Source organism: Saccopteryx leptura, chromosome 4 (assembly GCF_036850995.1).
Source record: "Saccopteryx leptura isolate mSacLep1 chromosome 4, mSacLep1_pri_phased_curated, whole genome shotgun sequence".
In the NCBI taxonomy this organism is placed as follows: domain Eukaryota; kingdom Metazoa; phylum Chordata; class Mammalia; order Chiroptera; family Emballonuridae; genus Saccopteryx; species Saccopteryx leptura.
The window spans coordinates 205,603,541-205,624,207 of NC_089506.1; the positions used below are offsets into that span (position 1 = coordinate 205,603,541).

At 51.3% G+C, this 20,667-nt stretch overlaps 1 protein-coding gene across 1 annotated transcript in view; it reads left to right on the forward strand.

Moving 5' to 3' along the window:
• The first annotated feature begins 426 nt into the window (after positions 1-426).
• TEKT5 (tektin 5) overlaps positions 427-20,667 on the forward strand; it is a 35,758-nt gene continuing 15,517 nt past the window's right edge. Inside the window, exons 1-5 of the mRNA XM_066379974.1 lie at positions 427-1,002; positions 4,003-4,086; positions 4,893-4,963; positions 9,511-9,654; positions 13,562-13,784. Of these exons, the coding sequence (XP_066236071.1) occupies positions 427-1,002; positions 4,003-4,086; positions 4,893-4,963; positions 9,511-9,654; positions 13,562-13,784 (1,098 nt within the window). The remainder of the gene's footprint in view (positions 1,003-4,002; positions 4,087-4,892; positions 4,964-9,510; positions 9,655-13,561; positions 13,785-20,667) is intronic.

Consider the following 20,667-nt stretch of genomic DNA (forward strand, 5'->3'; position numbering starts at 1 on the left):
CTCCGCTTTGGTGCCATCTTGGGGACAAAGACAGAAAGAAAACAACTAGCTTTGACCAGACTGGCCCTGAGTGGGCTGGCTGCATTTATGGGAGTAGAGTACGTTAAATTTTCTCCCATACGCAGAGTTAGGCCTGGAAAGGCCAATTCGATGGTTATGGAAATATAGATAAATGTCATTTCTTGCATCTCCAACTTTATGGATTGAAGAACTCATATTCACCTTGTTGATTTTTTTTGTTTTGATTGGGACAATATGGCCCCAGCTGACCTGAAAGTGAGCAAGGGCCATGTTGCCCGGGCCCATCCCCCAGGCTTTATGACAGCAGTGCGGAATCATAGAGGTCCCTAAGGGCAGCTCCTTCCCTTGCTGTGTGCCTTGGCTTCCGTGGGCAGAGTTTTGCCCTTGTGGGGCCGACGGGAAAGGATGGAGTTTCTCGGAACCAGTCAGACCCCCGCTTACTGTGGCCCCAGGAAAACCTGTGGCTACAGTTCACTGCCTCCGGTTGCGCCGGGCCCAGTCATCCAGGAATGTTACCAGCCCTATTACCTGCCTGGGTACCGCTACCTCAACTCATGGAGACCCAGCCTCTTGTACAGGATCTCCAACGTCCAGACCTGCCAGGACCAGGGAGCCACGTGCCAAGGCACCCTGAAGCCGCCCACCGTCCTGCCCGAGCTCCGCTGGGGACTCTTCTGCCGCTACAGCCCCCACGACTGGGACAAGTCCAACGAGCTGCAGGTGCGCGGCGCCGAGGCCGCTCGGCTGTGGGCTGGCCGCCTGATGGGGGACTCCGTGCGGCTCATGCAGGACAAGGACCAGCTGACCCGCCAGATGCAGGAGGGGACCTGCCGGAACCTGGGCCAGAGGCTGTCGGACATCGGCTTCTGGAAGTCTGAGCTGAGCTACGAGCTGGAGAGGCTTCTGGGTGAGAACCAGAGCCTGGACACAATCAAGAAACGGCTGGAGTGCGCGGCCGAAGAGGTGAACAGCCCGCTGCAGGTGAGCTGGCGTGAGGGAGGGTGTTGTGGCGCCGTGATGCAGCCCCCTGCCTGTCCCTTGAGTGATGAGCACAGTGACAGGCACCTTGCAGGGTGACTTGAGCGGCACCATCCTCTAGAATCAGATTTTAAAAGAGAAAAAATAAGAATCTCAGTCAATTTAGGGTAATCCCCAGTCAAATCAGGGTTCCTCGCACCAAATGGAATTCCTTCTTCTCCTTGGGATTACATCAAAAAGAGTTCCATCAAGATATTACAGTCGTGTGTGTCTGCGTGTGGGGGTGGTGGTCTTCAGAGCACATAACTCAGAATAACTGTCCTGTTTCTCTCCAGAGCCCTTAGTACCTTCTAACGTGCTCTGTGATATACACATTTATCTATTCACTGGTTTTCTCCCCACGTTAGAATACAGCTGCCACGAGGGCAGGAATTCTTGTCTGCTTTGTCACCAGTGTGTTCAAGACTGATGGCTGTGCTGTCCCTGTATGTCTGTGCTGGTCCTTAGAGAGCAATGTCTATGCTGACTGCCTGTTGACCAGACCAGTGACTGAATGTCTTCCCAGCCTAGCACAGTGCGTGGCACATAGCAGGCACTCAGTGAGTCTTTGTTGAATAAATATCTGAGTGTGGACATTCTTGACACTTCCCTTGGTCTCCCAGTCTCCCGCCATATCCTGGCTCGGTGAGGGTGGCTTTTGGCGGCATGTAAACAGGTGTACGACTACAACGACTCAAGGAAATAGGAATTTCTTTTTCTGTCCCAGTGAGGATTCTAGAGAGAAACAGACTAGGCAACTGCAGCCTCTGCTTGCTGCCACAAGGTAGCCAGGCTCCTCCCCGTCTGCTCGGCCATCCTTTGCACGGAGCTGCTGTCCTGCGAGCAAGGGGTTTCCTCTCTCGTGTTGCAGTCTCCGGGGATGATCAGATTTCAGAGGGCCCATCATGTGATTCCATTTCTTCGCCCATTTGCCGGCACTTACCTGGGCTCCCCGGCTCCAGAGGAGTCTGGGCAAGTGAGCGTTTCCTCTGGGTCCTGGAGTGGACACCGGGTAAGGAAGCAGCTTATCTGCCTCGTGCTGGGGGAGCTGATCCTGGCCACAGAGGACGATGTTCTGTTGCTCCCCAGAGTATGTGGGGACCCAGAGCCACCTGCCTGGAAGTTTCCTGAAGCCGTTTCTGCTCCATGTCCGGTGCGGGGACTTCTGTAGGAGAGGCCCTGCCTCCAGGTCCCCTGGGAGACACACCGCGGGTTCCGTCCACTATGGTGGTGTTGGAGGAGTCCTACTGTTTCCTGACGCCCCCAGATTTCTCCCCTGGGAGGAAAGTGGGCTGGCATGCTGCTCAGAGACCCTGGGAAGCACCCCAAATCTCTGCTCTCCTTCCCAGCCTGTCTGGAAAACCTAGCTCTGCCCATCACATGAGGCCCCTCAGACAGCCACGTGGCAGCATGGGAACCAGAGACATCTCAGTTCTATCCAGTTCTCTCCACCTCGGTCCAATGAGACTGTCTCCCTCCTGGCATCCCCACTCCTGCTCCCCTCCAGACCATTGTCCAGACAGCAGCCAGAGGGATGATTTTAAATATGACACTGGATCTCCCCACTCCCACTTAACGCCCTCAGTGGCTTCCTCACGTACCCTAGTATCTAAACTCCTGGTCACAGGCTCTAGCGCCGCACGAGCTGGCTTCCACCCACCACTCCAGCCTCGCTTTGCCCGCTCCAGTCCCCCGTCTTCTGGTCTGCTCCCCCTCCTCCCTCAGCCTTTGCACCTGCTGCTCCCTCCTCCCGGTGCATTATTCCTGTACACCTCTGCTGCTTCTCATGACTTAGATCATGGTTTGTCACCTCAGAGAAGCCCTCCCTGACCACGCTGACACCCTTCCTCCCCACCCCAGCCTCCCATCTCCCTGCCTATTTCATCACAGCTCTTGGCACAGTCAGAAATGATTTTTTTCTGGGTTGACATGTGTGGGTTCTCTCCCCTCTGTGAGGACTCCAGTACAGTCGGGCCGTCTGTTCAGTTTATTGCGGTGGCCCCAGTGCCTTGTCTGAGGGTGACACAGAGAAGGGGCTCAGGAAATCCTTGTGGAGTCAATGCACCCCTTTCCTTCCTCAGTTCCCGGGTGCACTGGCATGCTGACACCAAGATGTCACGCTGCCCACTGCTTGCCCCCACCGCTGCTCTTTGTGACATTACAGGCGAGTGGCCCAGCCCATTCTTTCTCAGTCTCATTGCAGGGGCTCCCCTGAGCTGCCACTTCTCCTGTCTTCCCATCCACTCTGCTCATGTCCCTGCGACAGTAGTAAGGTCCATTGCCATGTGGCAGGGTTGACTGGGTCTTGACACCCCGACCCCCATTTAGAGAGCTCCAAAAACGAGTTTTCACATCCAACTGACCCCCTGGACAGTGATGGGTTAGGGGCATCAACTACTCGTGCAGCCAAAAATCCATATATAATTTTTCACTTCCCAAAAACTTAACTACAGTGTACTGTTGACTGGAAACCTTACCAATAACAATTCATTTAACACACAAATTGCATGTTATATGTACAATAAACTGTATTCTTACGGTAAAGTAAGCTAGAGAAAAGAAAATCATAAAGAAGAGAAAATACATTTAATACTTTATTAAAAAACAAAATCCACATATAAGCGGACCTGTGCAGTTCAAACTGTGTTGTTTAAGGCTCAACTGTATATCCACGGGTAATATCGACAGTATTCTGAGTGCTTTACACTCGTCGAGCTGACTTACCTGCACAGCCAGCCTGCGAGCTTTGCACCAGCACTGGACCCATCTGAAGCCATGGCATCTCACACCCAGCCCCTGGTGGTGGGAGGCATAACCCACCCAGATGCACGATGGTGAGGCTAGGTGGAGCACCCAGGGTTCCCGGGGATTAAACACATCATGGCTGAGATAGACGTCAGTCCCTCCACTCAGGTGCACATGCGACTACAGGGAGAACACACACTTTTCCGCTGCTTCCTACAGGTGGCCCTGGAGTGTCTATACAACCGAGAGAAAAGGATAGGAATCGAGTTGGTCCATGACAATGTGGAGCAAAACCTTATGAAGGTAAGGTGCCTCCTGGGTGTGCCCAGCCCCTCCAGGCGAAGAGGGAAGGCGAGCTAGTCAGAGAGTTTTCCACGCAGTCTGCCAAGAGCAGAAGCCACACGAGTCAGCCCATGCAACGTTGGGGCCCAGGGAGCCTGGGTGGGGACTAGGTTGTGGTTTAGGAACAGGAAGAAAGGTCATTTGGCTCTCAGTCTTTTCATCTTCAAAATGGGCACCATCATCATCGTACCAGTAAAGAACAATAATAAAAGCTAGCGTTTATTGAGCACACACCATATGTCACACACTGGGCCACTTTGTGTACATTATTTAATATAATGATAAAATAATCTATCAATGAGTAGTTAGCATGGAGTAGGTGCTAGATTTTCTTTATTTTCCTTTTTTAAAATTTCTCCAAGATTTTATTTATTGATTTTACAGGGGGTGGTTGAAAAGTATCAACTCATAGTTGCTTCCCTTTAGTTGTTCATTGATTGTCGTATATGCCTTGACTGGGCAAGCCCACGGTTTTGAACCGGCGACCTCAGCATTCCAGGTCAACACTTTATCCACTGCGCCACCACAAGCCAGGGTAGATTTTCTTTTAATCTAGAAGTATATAAAAATAGACGAGAATGGGTGAAGAATGTGGAGCTCCACCATCAACCCTTATCTGGCTGGCCCTGGGATCATGTGGCAGGAAGTGGACCCCAGCCTGATACCTCAGCTCGTGGGGGGGAGGGTGGGCAATGAGAGGTGAGGGGTGGGACACTGGCCTGGGAGACATCTAAGGGGCACCGTTCTTTCTGACATTTTCATTGCAGGAGGTAGATCTGCTGAAATGTTGCCAAGAACAGATGAGAAAACTAGCTCAAAGAATTGATATCCAGATGCGGTAAGGGCTGCTTTCTCTCCCTCTTGGACTTTGTTTTGGGTCCCCTGGGTTTTGAGGGGCAAGCCAGATGGCCCCCCAGTTCTAGGCGATTCTTTTGGTCAGTGTTGTACTGGTAAGTGTTTAACAACCAGCTCCCTTGGAAAGGAGACAAAAATCCTGATTTGGAGCATTTGTCAATTTCAGAGGTATAAATGCTACGGACATAGCTGATTTCATTCTGTCAATAGGAAGATTCCAGTGGGATTTCATTCTGTGAATAGGATGTTACATTGACTTCCCAAGAGTCAGCACATCACAGGCTGTTCCTGTAACGAGGGCCTCAGCAAAAGAAATTGCCCTCCCTGTGGCCCCTCTTCACCCGAGGCTTCCCGGTCTGAGTTCTGAACCTTGAGAAAAGGCAGAGAGTGGGTGGCATTGGGCATCAAGGTGAAGGGCCCTGGCATCTCCAGAGGGGAGCTGGTGGGTGCCTTGGCCAAGAGGCTTCAAAAGAAATCAGCTTTTAGTTCTTGGAAGTTTATGTAACTGGTATCATGACAAACCAGGAGGTTCCCCCATAGTTAAAGGGAGGCTTGAGTTTTAACAGGGCTTGGGGCTCACAGCTAAGCCCTTGACCTGAGCACGTGCCTTTAACTCATGCAGCTAGCTTCTCCTTGTCATTCACTCAGATACTGATAAATGATAGCAAGAGGCGGACTGACAGTCTTTCCAAGGCTTCTCCTTTCTGCTGCTTGGGCACATGGGCAGCCCGGGTGGGATGCTGAGGGGCCAGGCAGCTTGCAAACAGGCTCTGGGGGCTTAGTGCCAAGCAATAGCAGTCACCCCCACCCCATGGCAGCCCCTCAACTCCTTGATGCAGTGAGAACAGGATGGGAGGGACTGGAGAGAATTGCCCAGAACAAAATAGCATCGAAGGCAGTGTTGAAAAGCTACCAGCAGAGCTGGGGCGTGGTCAAGGGCAGGTCCAGGGAGGTGTCAGAGGTGGGGGTATCACTTTAGCCAACACACAGCAGTGGCTGAAGGGACAGTCGAGTTAAATTCTGTCGTTTATGTGCCTCTGTCCTGATTTCTGAGAATGCCACCTGACACTTGGACTATTCTTTGCCTAATGTGTGTCTATAAATTAATTCACTTTTCAATAAAACCTGAATACTTGGATTTAAACAGGAAGTTTGGCCAGCCAAATGTCTTCATTGTATTCTTATTGCCCTTAGTTTTACAATTACATATTTTTGGCAAGTGAATGCTTTTCTATTTGTTGTTGACATAGGCTGTGACAAAACTCGGCGTTGGGGTGACGGGAGGGCTGAAGTTTGGGGAATGGGACAGTTTGAACCAGCAGAGTGAATAAAAACCCAGACTTGAAATTGGGGAGCTGGACCCTGGAAGAGAAGTTCTGAGACCAGGGTACAACGCCAGGCAATGGAGGACGAGGCAGGAGAGGTGGGAGAACCAGAGAGACTGAGACAGAGTGAGACAGCCCCATCAGCTGGGAAACGCAGAATGAGCACTGTCATCTCAGGGACAGACGGAAAAGGAAAGACAGGAAGTGATGAACAGAGACAGGGTGGAGCAGAGAGACAGAGGGACACAGAGTGACGGAGGAGAGACACAGCTGTGCTCAGATAAAGAGAAACCATGGGAGTGGGTTAGAGATGGAAAAACAGATGGAGAGGGACAGACAGACAAAGAGAGGAAAGGAGAGCAGGCGACACCTGGATGGACACTGAGGGGATGAAGCGGCTGGGGCCGAGAGCGCGGGCAGAGAGCAGGTGTAGGGACGTTCCCTCTTGCAGGACCGGGGCGGGCCACCCTGGGGAGGGACTGTTGGGTCAGGAGAAGCAGCCCGTTTCTCAGAGGGCGCCTGTTATCTTGCAGGAGGCAGCCAGAGCTTGATCGGTGGGTCCCAGTCCCCTGTGGGGAGGCTCTGCTGCTGACCCACTCAGGTGGCCAACCTGGCATAGGCAGGCCTGGGCTGTTGATTTGTGGTTTTCTGGGTGAGCACTGACACCCCCCTCTGGACAGCTCACCAGCCTCCCTAACAAAGCAGGAAAGGCTCTTCCTGATTGGGCAAGAGCCAAGTTCCGGCATTTCTGGTGGACCAGCAGCTGGGTGAGCATTGGCCCGGGCCGGGCTCTCCATCATGGGCCTGTCACGGGAGATGGGGGCTGTCCCATCTACCCAGGCCTCCTTAGCCAGCGCCGGGAGTCTGGAGCAGCTGGTCAGGGATTCTGACCCGGTTCCCCTCTAGTGCTCCGGCATGTTCTTTTCCCCTATATCCTATCCTGGTCTTTGCCCACCTGCTAACTCATTAGACACAATGGAGCTCTATTTCTGCCAATTCAGAGGGCCCCAAGAGTCCAAGATGGTTCCTTCTGCCCTAACGTGGCTCCCTCAATATCCCGATAGGTGGGGCCCACCATCAGGATTTAGTTTTGTTGCTCCTGATTTGTTTGAAACCCCTTACCACAGTGTTCCCCAACCTTTTTTGGGCCACGGACCAGTTTAATGTCAGAAAATATTTTCACGGACTGGCCTTCAGGGTGGGACGGATAAATGCACAAAATAAAATTATGCGACTGGTGTAAAAACTGTGGTATTTTTAAATATAATTGTCGAACTTATGAGACAAGCATCAAGAGTGAGTCTTAGATGGATGTAACAGAGGGAATCTAGTCATTTTTAAAAAATAAAACATCATTCAGACTTAAATATAAATAAAACGGAAATAATGTAAGTTATTTATTCTTTCTCTGTGGACTGGTACCAAATGACCTATGGACCGGTACCGGTCCATGGCCTAGGGGTTGGGGACCACTGCCATACCAGATCCCAGTATCCGTGACAGAAAAAGAAAGTGGCAAAAAGATAAACAGAGACAAATGGGAGAAGGTGAAAGAGAGACATACACACACACACACAGGCCCTAAGAGAGAAACCAAGAAAGATGAGGCAGAAAGAGACAAAGGTGTGTGTGTGTAAGAGAGAGAGAGAAAGGGAAGAAAAGAGAGAGAATGAGAGGATATAGATGGGGGAAGAGAGAGCCCAATGTAAGGTGTGCACCAGTCACTTTAGTTGGTGTCTGGACATAACTTGCAATTCCCTTAGTCTTCAGTTTTCTGAGCCCTTCAAGGCGAAAGCCCCTCTCGATGCTTAGGTGTGTCTAACTCTGACTAATCTCTTTTTATTCAATTAAGAGGGCTACAGGAAAAGGTTGAGGCGTGAGCCTTCTAGAGACAACAGATTCTAGCTAGGATTCTTTTAGTGCTTACGTAGTATTTATGTTTGAGGTAACCTATTAATGGAAAAAAATGACTGGTTTTCCTTTCAAGACAGTGATGGACACTTTCCTTTTAAAATATACTAATTTATATTTTAAAAGTGATCTAATAAAAAGTATCAAGTAAATGTATAGTATATGTACTCTGGGAATATGACAAGCAGCATGGAAATGGTTCTCCAATCTAGAGTTTGTTGAACAGTGGCCTGTAGGAACCTCTGCTCAGTCCCTGACTCTGCCCAATCCCTGACTCCACCCAGTCCTTGACTCCGCCTAGTCCCTGACTCTGCCCAATCCCTGACTCCACCCAGTCCCTGACTCTGCCCAATCCCTGACTCTGCCCAGTCCTTGACTCCACCCAGTCCCTGACTCTGCCCAGTCCTTGACTCCGCCCAGTCCCTGACTCCTCCCAGTCCTTGACTCCACCCAGCCCCTGACCTCGCCCAATCCTAGACTGAACTTCAACTCTGTGGAGTCCCTGCTTCTGACGACCTTACTGAGCTGCCTCTAGGTCCCTAAACCCTTGGAGGTCTCTAGCTCCTCTGCTTTGGTGCCTGTGGTGTCCTCAGCTTTGAATTCTCATTCCCCCACCCAACTTTGTCCATAATGTCTACTCCTATTATTATGAAAACCCAGCCCAGCCTTCCCTGATGACCCCCTCACCCTGAGTTAACGGCTTCCTCCTGTACATTACTTTGTATCTTTTACAAACCTGCACTGTTGCCCTTACCATCCTGTACCTTATGTAGTTTTACTGTATTATTTACACAAACCAGTGAGCAAAGTTAAGGTGAGTGACTGGGTCTTAGTCACGTTCTTTTCCCTCTGTGCAGGGCATAGGGTAAGGCACATGATTTAAAGCGATACCAGGCTTTGTCCAAAGTGTGAATTCGTATCTTCTAAATCAGGTCAGCAAACTACAGCTGGAGGGCCAAAGCTGGCCCATCACCTGTTTTTGTAAAGGAAGTTTTATTGGAATGCAGCCATACTCACCATTTACATATTATTTATGACTGTTTTCTGCATAGCTGAGTGGCTGCTACAGAGACGATATGACCCACAGTAGTTGACCCTTTACAGCAAATGTTTGCTCACCCCTGTTCTAATGACAACAGGTCTGCTTGGATTGGGGAGAGGTTGGAGGAGTAGGGGGGAGGCCCTGGGAATGTGGTGTGGGCATGACGGTGGGAAGAGGGCTGAAAGGCTGCTGGGGGGACAGAGCACAATCCAGGGATAAATCCTTGACATTCCCCGCGCCCACCCACCCCAGGGATAACCGAGACGCTCAGCACGCTCTGGAGAGGGACCTTGAGGACAAAAGCTCGGCCCAATTTATCGATGAAAAATGTTTTAACCTGAGAAACACGTCAGACTCCATCAACTTCTTCCATGGCGTGGAGAAGGTCAATGGCACGTAAGTACCGGGCTCTTGGTCCCCATCTGGTCATGGTCCCCATCTGGTCATGGCCAGTGGCAGTGAGGGTTTCCGAGTCTCCTGCCAGGCAGCCTTAAAAGGCATCATGCACCAGTCAAGTGGGAGGTGCTGTGGTTGAATGGGGATCCTCTGTTGCAACCCACAGCATCCGAGTCTGGCTCAAAAACTTAGGACAAGCTGGAATATACTGGAAGGCTGTGGGGAGCCACAGACTCCAGGGGAAGGCTGGAGGGGAAGGCCCTGGCAGTGTGGACGAGCCAGGAAGTGAGGACTAATCAGCTAATTTGCCAGAGCACCACCGTCTTTCCACTCTTGCCCACTTTGCCCAAGATTCAGATTCCAGCAAGACAGAGCAAGCACCAGGCTTAGTGAGGGTCACACAGCCCGTGATGCTGGGCCAGGACATGCTGGGGCACCTCAACTGGCGATGCCACAGACAAATCCCACAACAAAATGCTGGTACCCAGAGGGAGGCGGAAGTCACGGTCGGCGGGGAGAGCCAGTTGATGTCCACCAGTGGTGACAGTGGCAAGGGCACTCTGCAGGCTCTGTTCCCGCCTCGACGCTGGCACTTGGGGAAAATTGCTTAGTCCCCGTGGGCCCCTGTTTCCTCATCTATAGCACTGGAGTAATAACAGTGCCCACCTCCCAGAGGTGCTATGAATATAAACATGTGGGCATGTGCAGTGCTGAGCACAGAGCCTCCTGTAGGGGAATGACAGCAGCCAGCACTTATTGAGCACTTGCTGTATGAGCTCATTTTCTCAGCACAGCAGCTATGAGGTAGGAGCCTTCTGGATGCCGGGCACTGTTGTGGGCATGTCACAGTGTCCCAGAACTTCTGCAGAACTGCAGCCTGCTTTCCCAGGCAGTGGTTTGAAGGCTGGAGAGAGAGAGAGAGAGAGAGAGAGAGAGAGAGAGAGAGAGAGATATTGAGTGAGCCAGTGAAGGGTGGTGTCTATTTTTGTCTCCTAAAAATTTTCCTAGTGCAAAGGTTTGTGCTGGTCACATAGTAGGTGTACAATAAATATTTGTTGAATGAAAGAATGAATGAAAGGGGGAAGGGAGGGAAAGATGGACGAAAGGAAGGGAGGAAGGGGAGAGAGAAGGAGGGAAAGAGTTTGTTGGCAGTCTCCTGGACCAAGGTCACTTTCTGGATCTTAGGAAACATGGAAGTGTTGAGGGGACCCTTTGGAGTTTTCAGCAATGACAACTCCTGGGGACCTTTCTTTTCCTGACAAGGTTAACGCCCCCATGGCGCTGGCAAGCCGAGCAGGACTTCAGGGGGCTCAGTGCCCTCATCTGCAACTGCCCATCAGGACGGAGTCCAGAAGGTTCCCTTCCCACACAGATGCCTCCCTGAAACCTGGGCAGCCAGGCCAGTGGGCAGAGACTCTGATTTCCATGCCCAGGAGGGGCTGCTATTTAAAGTCTTTCACCCAACGCCTCCACTGCTGTTTGTGGTGACTAATCGCCCCCTAGATGTGCTAGCTCAGGGCTTTTCTTTGGGGTTTCTTAGACAAGGCCGTGTCTGGGCAGCTTGAAAGATGTTTGAAGACTCTGAATTGCAGTGTCTGTTCTCACCGCAGTTCCGTTGCCATGGATTAACTGATGATGGTGATGATGATAGTGGATGCCTTTTACCTGGCGTTTCCTGTGTCCCACACACCTGCTGAGAGCTGTACGCACAGCATTTCATGAATCACAAATATTTATTGAGTGTTTACTATAGTCAGGAGCCCCTGATAGGGGATTCACATTCAGTCACTCAACAACCACAGGGGGTAGGCACCATTATTATCCCCTTCTACAATAAGGAAACTAAGGCTCAGAGAGGTGAAGCGACTGGCCCAGTCTCACACAGTGAGCAGCAGAGCCACGATCGGAGCCCACACTAGATGGACACTGTGCCCGTGAGCTTTATCCAGACCTTTCTGCCTCCCCACGAAGCCTGCTGTCTCTGCCTCTTCAGCCATTAGAGGGCACAGGCTACAGAAAGCACGTCCCACCCCTCTGGAGGCACACCACCTGCGAGGAGACAGGCTGCCTCTGGCAAACTCCCCGCAGGGAGAATGTGATTACGCTGGTTATTTTCTCTGCGGAGCTCAGCTGTCTGCTCCAGAGGAGGGCGAGGGCGCAGGAGCGGCTGCTCAGGACAGTGACGTGCCCCATTCAGCACCGTTCAGCTGCGGGGTAAACCTGCTGGTCGCTATCTGCTGTCCTTGGCACCTCCTCCTTCCTCATCCGATGGTGAGCAGCTGTGGGACCTTGGGAAAGACACTTCACTTCTCTGAGCCTCAGGTCTTTGTTGAAATGAAAGCTCTGAATCAGACACAGTGTCCTCTCCTGTCTTCAGAAGCCCAGGAGCCCTGTGTATCGCTTGATTTTAACTCCTGCAAAAGCCAGACAAAACAACCACATGTTATACTGTGTTTAACATTTTTTTATTCACCATACAATTGAAGGCTGTGTTAGAAAGTCTGAAAAGACACTTCTACTTCAGAAAATTCAGTCTCTTTTTCCCTACTGCCTGAGAATAAAAATCAAGACTCCTTGGCTAGAAAAGATCTTGAAAAATGACCTCGTCTGGTTTACCCGGGAGCTGAAGCCAGCTCAAAGACCTGCCTTTTCCCCTTCTCAAACTCTTTCCCGAGGGAAAATGCTTGCTGGTTGGTTGCTTGTTGTGGGGGATTTATATACCTGCAGGAAGAACTTTCTGTTGCCTAAACTGAATCCCTTATCAGCCACCGCCTCCAAGAAGCCTTCCTTGTCTGCCCTTCTTAAAGTAGTCTGTGTCTCCATTCACCTTCCTGGTTCGTTCCTTAGCTGCTTGCTAGGGAGGAGGCTGCCCTTTGTGGACTGCCTTCTGGCTCGTTGCCGTCTGGTTTCCAGTTGCATTTAGCCAATAGGAGGGTCACCAGCCGGAGATGGAGGGAAGACAGGAGGAAGAAGATGTTGCGGATTTATCCTACTTTGCTCCCTCTCCCCGTCCCTTCCAGCAGTCCTCCAGGGCTCCTCCTCCCCTACCTATCCATCTCCACTTGCCCTTCACAGCTCGGGTGGTGATGACTCCATGCAATTGCTAATTCATAAGCACTTCAACACTCTCTGAGTGTACATTCCGTTTATTTTCCTCTGTGACCCTGACATATAATGGCCCTTCTCCATTTATCTCTCTCTTATCTGCTCCAAATTCCTTGACAGGCCATAACACCATGTGTAAACATCTTTAGTTTTGTCTGCCTCTCCTCACTGGAAAGATATCGCCGCGAAGTCAGGGATGTTGCTTTTCTTATTCATGGCTCTATACCAAGTGCCTAGAACAAGGTTTGGCATATGGTAGGTGTTCAAAGAACATTCATTGAACCAATAAGTCAGTGTAAGTGACATGGCTACATGCTTATCCCTGAATTGAAGGGACCCTGCTGCCAGCATCACGTGCCTTGTCTCTGTGGTTTTGGTGGTGGTGGTGGAAGAAGTGTTACAGAAAAGAGCTTTTCCGGGAATCTCTCCTCTCCTGTAACTCACCAAAGAAAGCCGCTGCTCTCTCTGGGCTGCAGTGGCCTCACCTATACGACGAGGGGTTTGGATTAGTCCAGTGGTTCTCAACTGGGGTTCATTGCGCCTCCTCCCTCGAGGAACATTTGGCAATGTAGAGACATCATTTTTTGGTTGTCACACTGGAGCGGCATTGCTCCTGGCATCTGGAGGGCAGAGGGCAGGGGTGCCGAGCACCCTCCAGTGCACAGGACGGCCCCCTCAACAGTCTGCTCCCCTACCAGGTGTCGAGTGCCGAGGCTGCCAGCCCTGGACTTGGGGGTCCCTAAGGCCTGCCACACCCTCCTGATCCTCACCTGTGTGAAATTCACCCTCGTGCCTCTTGCAGGGTCTCCGTGCCCGAGACCTGGGCCAAGTTCAGTAACGACAACATCAGGCACTCGCAGAACATGCGGGCCAACACCATCCGGCTGCAGGAGGAGGCCGCGAGACTCCTGGAGACCCTGTCGGATCAGATGTGGAATCAGTTCACTAACACCAACCTGGCTTTCAACGCCCGCATCTCCGAGGTGACCAATGCGAAGAATAAGCTGCAGACGCAGCTGGCTAAGGTCAGTGAGTCGCCGTGCCTGGGGACCGCTGTCCCCGCTGTCCCCGCTGTCACAGCTTCACCTTCCTCCTGTGGTCTCAGCAGCAGTGGGTGGAGCTGTCTGCCTGCCCCAGCTGCTGAAACGGTCCCACCTGCCCCACAGTCTGTGAGCCTGTCCAGCAGAAGGGGGCACGGGCTGTGAGCTCCCTCGGAGGACTGGAGCACCTAGGGGTAAATCTCCCCCCCCCCTCTGGATGTGGGAGCTTGCAGCTCAGCTGGGCTGTCACCACAGCGCCCAAAGGCTGGGGTGGGTATGGACATCAGAGCCCCAGGGGCCAGGTCTGAGCAGATTTTCATTCACATCAGCGTCTTTGAAAATGTGACCTTTGACCTTCGTAGGGCTTCAGTAGCATCAGGACCCGTGTTGAGGGGTGGGGTGCTTTTTGAACCTGAGGAGTGGGAAGGACTGTCTAACTGTGTCCCTATGCCCTGTGGCTCCCGCACTGACCTGTCCCCTTCACCACTCCCTTACTCCAACGTGCCGTGCCGTCTCACGCCACTGGGGAAGTCTTCCCTGCGTGGAATTTATCCCCAAGCTCCATATAAAGTTAGACAGCCTGTTGGAGGCCGCAGCCCCTCTCCTGGCTCAGCCTTGTACCCCCCCTCCCCCCTTGCATAGTGTACTGCCCGGCACACAGCAGACACTCCATCTTTGTGCGACGAAGGAAAGGAATCACATCGATGAGTTTTGAACTGATGGTTTTTAAAGGAATGATGCATGAATGTGTGAAGGCTTTTTAAAGCATCTTCTTTCTCTCTTTTTGTAGGGAAAAATCATTTTTGCTATTGTGGTAAAATATACATTAAAAATAGCCACTGACTCAGTCCATTGGGCTGCTATAACATAACACCATCGGCTGGTGGCTTATAAACAACAGGAATTTATTTCTCACAGTTCTGGGGGCTGGAAGTCCAGCATCAGGGCCCAGGCAGACTTGCTGTCTGGGGAGACCCTGCTTGGTTCGTAGACTTGTCTTCTCCCCGTGCCCTAACAAGAAGGGCGCCCTGAGAGGTCTCTCCTACAAGGTCACTAATCCCATTCATAAACCTACTGGTGACCTAGTCCCCTCTTAGTACCATCACAACAGGGTTAGGATTCCACATGTGAATTTGGGGAGATAAACTTTTAGTCCCCAGCAACCATTATTAAGAATACAGTCCGGTCGTGTTAAATACCTTCACGTTGTGCACCCAGCTCCCCCAGCCGTCTCCACAATGCTTTTTCACCTTCCCCAACTGGAGAACTCTTGTGTTCACACTCCACGCCTTTTTTTTTTTATTATTTTATTTTTTTTCTGTATTTTTCTGAAGCCAGAAACGGGGAGAGACAGTCAGACAGACTCCCGCATGCACCCGACCGGGATCCACCTGGCACGCCCACCAGGGGGCGACACTCTACCCACCAGGGGGCGATGCTCTGCCCCTCCGGGGTGTCGCTCCGTTGCAACCAGAGCCACTCTAGCGCCTGGGGCAGAGGCCAAGGAGCCATCCCTAGTGCCCGAGCCATCTTTGCTCCAGTGGAGCCTCGCTGCGGGAGGGGAAGAGAGAGACAGAGAGGAAGGAGAGGGGGAGGGGTGGAGAAGCAGATGGGCGCTTCTCTTGTGTGCCCTGGCCGGGAATCGAACCCAGGACTCCTGCATGCCAGGCCGACGCTCTACCACTGAGCCAACCGGCCAGGGCCCACACTTCACGCCTTTTAAACAGTAAGTCCCATTCCTCTTCCCTCACCCCTGGCAACCAGCATTCTACTTCCTGTCTCAATGAGTTTTATGACTCTAGGTACTTAGTGGAATCATACAGTATTTGTCCTTTTGTGATGGACTTTTGTCACTTAGTACAATGTCTTCAAGTTTCCTCTGTGTCTGAATTCCCTTTTTGTAAGGATGAATCATAGTCGGTTGACTGTATAGACCACATTTTGTGTACTTATTCATCCACTGATAGACACTTCGATTGATTCCATTTTTTGGCTGTTTTGCAAGTGTTTTCTTTCCTTTTTTTTTTTTTTTTTTTTAAAGATTTTATTGATCGATTTTACAGAGAGAGGAGGGGCAGGGAGCGAAAAGTATCAACTCATAGTTTCTTCCCTTTCGTTGTGCATTGCTTGCTTGTCGTTTGTCCTGTGGGCCTTGACCGGGCAAACCCAGGGTTTTGAACCAGCAACCTCAGCGTTCCAAGTCAGTGCTCTAGCAGGCCAGGCTGCAATCATTTTCTATTAATGAGCATTTCATTTAGTGGGTAAAATACATGTCATGTTTCTGACACAAAGTCTGAGGCCTGGGGATAACTTGGGAAGGCTCCTTTGGTGGGTCCTGGTGGCTCACCTGTGAAACAAGGGGACTTGTCTTCTGGTTGGTGACTCTCACACAACGTCTTCCTAAGATAATATAAAAAGGAGTTGATGTAATAAAGATAAATACATAGCAACCATATCATCTTTCAGCAGTTTGCTTCAGCTGAGGATTTGAAATGCTCCCTTTAAAATTTAAACTGCGAATTGGTGAGCTTGGCCTGATTCCCCTTGGCGAGAGGCATTTCTGGAAATTCTAGGCCCCCATCGTCACCTGTGCTGCAAAGCAATTAAATTATTGCCCAAGTGGTCATGGAAATCCACTTTGAAAGAACAGGTTTACACAGCATCCCTGCAGACATCCATCCAGGGGTTTGGGGATGTGTAGACCGTCTACACTGTTTGCCACAATTCTGGGGTTCCATCCCCAAGGCCACACCTCAAACCTTGTAACTTGTTCTCAGTGCTCATCCTTGTACTCTTTGTCTTTGCACTTTGGGAATTTGGGGTATCTTTCGGTCATATTGACCATTGCTAAAAGAGAAGCTGGTGACTTCTCTGGGCTAAAGCAGTTGATGACCACCAGGTGGGCTGCTGCCTTTGCGAATGGATCCCTCCTGAGAGCCAGGGTCCTGGGGGATAAGCTCCAGATAAGTTCCCACCTGCATCGAATTACCAAGCTGAATGTACCTTTTCTTATTTTTAAGTGAGAGGAGGGGAGATAGTGGGACAGACTCCCTCATGTGCCACCACTGGGATCCACCTAGCAACCTCTGTCTGGGGCTGATGGCTAATGCTGGAATCAACCAAACTATTTTCAGCACCCAAGGCTGACACTCGGATCGACAAGCTATTCTCAGTGCCTGGGGCAGCAGATGGTCATTTCTCCTGTATGCCCTGACTGGGAATCGAACCCAGGACATTCATACGCCAGGCTTGATGCTCTATCTACTGAGTCAGCCGGCGAGGGCCTGCATGTGCCTTTTAGGAGGAAGACTCTAAGTACGGGAAAAGATGGGGAAGAAGTACGGGGGCAGGGACACTGCGATAGAATAGCGCTTATTTTAAAGTTGTAGGAACCTGACCCTGGCCTGGGAGATAGTAGCAGGTGTGTGACATGGACGCAGGATTAAGATAATTGAATCACACGGCGAGAAAGTTATTCCTTCTTCAGTTCTCTTTCCATCTTTGTGATGATGTCAAGGGGAATCAAGAGGAAGGTCTTGATCGGGTGCTGGATCTCCGCTCGAACAGGGGCTGATCTCTCTTTGAACAGTGTGGCCCTCAGGCCGAGCGCTGTGGGCAGGCAGCAGGTCCAGCCAGAGCTGAAGCAGCCTGGTTTTACTTTCATCTTCTCTCCTGCATTGTTATGGTGACTTCCACTGACGGCAAGTGATGCTGACTTTTCAGTGATGATGGTGGTAGAAAGTGTTATCTTTAAATAAACACATTTAAGATTTTTTTTTTAAATGAATTGATTTGCAGAAAAGATTGTTAATCATGTTACACATGGTGTGAGGAGCTGCAGCAAAAACTGTGGGGATGGCAGGGGAAAGTCTGACACATAGAGAACAGCAGTGGAGGCCCGTGTGTCTCCAGTATCAGTGTGCATGTGGAACTCACCAGTATCAACTGGGGACTGCACCAACATGCAGATTCTGATCCAGCACGTCGGGTTGGCCTGAGAACCTGCATTATGAGCTGGGTGGTAGGACGTAGCGGGAGTGTAGGGTGTAGAGTGCTTTGGCTTTGATAAACATCTGGGTAAGCAGCTGTCTCCTTCCCTTCTCTCCCTCCCTCTCCCTCCTATTCCCTCTTTCTTCCCCTCTTCCAGACTCAGAATATTAGGAGAACCAAATCATTTCCAAAAGGCAAGCCTGTGTCATCCAATCCCAAAGGAGGTTTTCTCTTAATAGCATTTTGCTTCCAAGCTTCCAGGCCAAGCCCCGTCGTTTCCCCTGCACGGGGTCAGACCAGCTTACACGGACCCCAACTTGTGCGGGCACCCTCTGGGCTGCCTGCCACCCCTCTGCAATGTGTGCCCTTGAGTCAAATGTCACTTTCCCATCTTGGTTGTTAACGGGGTTGGCACAAATGGCATTATTAGCTGAGGGATCAGGACAAGCCAGAAGCACAGCTTTGATCAGATTGTCAGAGCATCAGATAGGTCGGGTTTCGCTGCTTCCCCTCCACAGCTCACTCCCACACCGGCTGTAGGTTCTCTTGCAGTCAGAGACGGGAAACAGGAGGAGCCAGCTTCCAACTTCCCACATCCTCCACTGGTGGTGGCTCCAGCTTCCAGATGCTTCCAGGTGCTCAGTCTCAAACCTTGGAGTCCGTCTATCTGCCACCGCACATCCACTCCATCAGCACACCTGATTGGTTCTCCTTGCAGACTGTCATCCCGTCTCACGCCCTCCTCTGCTTACCCCCAGACCTGGGCCTCCACCACCTCTGGCCTGGATCATTGCTCTGATCTCCTAAGGGCTCTGTTTGCATTGGATGCGGCCAGCTGATTAGCGGGCAGCTAGTAAAGAGGGCATTCGGTCCTGGAGTAGGCCAGCTGGATTTACAGAGAAAAAAAAAGTTCGATTTCTTTAGATTCTTCAGAAAGCCTTGAGCATTTAGCCGGAGAGGGCAGGCGCAGGCTCTGTCTGGCTAACACCTGCCCCTGTTTGTGGCTCACCATCTTCACGGTGGCCAGGCCAGCCTGCACCACTGTCGTCAGGAGAATTTCTCAGCACCGCTCACCTTTGCAGCCGTAGAGCATGGGGCACAGCGAATCCCAAGCGAGTGTTGACGGAGGGTTTGAATCAGGATAAACACAAGTAGTCCACATCTTATTTGACTCTCACATTTTCCTCTTAACAGCTTTATTTCTGCTTGACACATAATTAGATGCATGTATTTCAAGTGTACAGTTTGAGGAGTTTTACCATTTCTTTTGCCACGCGGTCAGCCCCTCAATCAAGGCAGGGAACAAAGGAAAGGGTTCCTTGTGCCTTTTTGTCATCGCTCCCTCCTGCCCTCCCCGCCTGAGTCCCACCCAGCCACTCGTTGCTGTCACTGTAGGTTAGTTTGCGTTTCCTAGAATTTTATATAAAGGGAGGGATATCCTATGCACTTTCTTTTTTTAGTTCAATGTCTTTCACTCAGCATAATTGAGGTTCCTAGTGTATTATTTTTTATGGCTAAGGAGTAGGTATTGTATGGATGTTGCATTGTATGTACACCCTAGTATGTCTGGCGCCCATATATCACCATTTGTTTATCCAATCACCTGCTGATGGACATTCCAGTTCGGGGCTGCTATGAACATTTGTGCACAGAATGCCAGAATCTCTTGAGAAATCGGTAGCTCTAGCAACTCGGAGCCTCCTTTCCTACAGGGGAACAGCAGGAAGGAGGTGAGTGGCCACTGCACCTCTTCGGACAGGACCCGGCCCCTCGTTTGCCTCAGTCCCATAGTGGCCATCACGACCTGGCCTCACTCGCCCGGGTCCAGCCCGCTGTACCTGGGCACAGCCTGCTCTGTGCATCAGAGGGGATGCAGGGAAGCAGATGCATGAGAGCGGCCAGGCGTGGAAAGAGTTTAACAGAGCACGGGGGGAGGGGCTGTGGGTTGAACCTTGAAAGGCTTCGCTCTGACAGTGGGGGTTTGACTCCCAGGTGGTCATTAGCACCAGCAGAACCACCCCTTGCCTGGGAGGCAATACCAGGGCAGGAAGGCGCGGTGTCTGAGGGGTGAGGGCCTGCAGCCAGCCAGCTTAGCCATCAGAGGCCCCGGTGCCTGCTGCCAGCCGCTCTGTTTGTCCAAAGGGGTCTGGAACCCATTGTGGAGTGGGAAATGCTATTGTGCTTTGCAAGCAGCCGGATCCCTTCCAGCGCCGCTGGTGCTGCAGCCAAGCTACTGACTGGCTCGGTTCTAAAACTGTCTCGGCCCCGGGGAAGTGAAGCCCTTGGCCCCCACGGGCAGTCTGGGGAGGAAGGGCAGGGGCCGGCCTTACTCACCGCTGCCTCTCGGTGGGAAAGTTCTTTTCAGGAGCATTCCTTCTGAGAGTGTCCAGGAGCAAGACTGCTGATCCAGTTTGTGGGAGCCCCTCTCTCATTTGCAGTCTCCCTTTGTATCATAACAGCCAGCATCGAGCCTCCGGCAGGCGCTGATCCTTTCAAAGGCAACAGGACCTAGTTAGAATTAACTTTCTTTTTTCTATTTCCTCAACTGTTACGGGGCTCTCTATTAATGGCAAGGGATACTAGCTTTCCACTTCCATATAAACATTCCATTTCAAACACCATTGAAGGAGTTAACTTAAAGAAAAATATTCAATAAGTGTATAGACAGTATGTGGGTTTGACAAGTTCGCTCTCAGGAAAAGCCTCAGGGCCACATGTGGTAGGTCTCTTAGCCTGATAGCCACCTGAGTACCAAGAAGAATCAAAGGCTCTCCAGGGTCACACGGGCTCAGGTTTCATCATTGTGCCTGGGCAACATGGGCCTGGGGACACCCGGCATAAGGGGGTCCGTGAGAGCCAGGTGAGGGGAGCATCACCA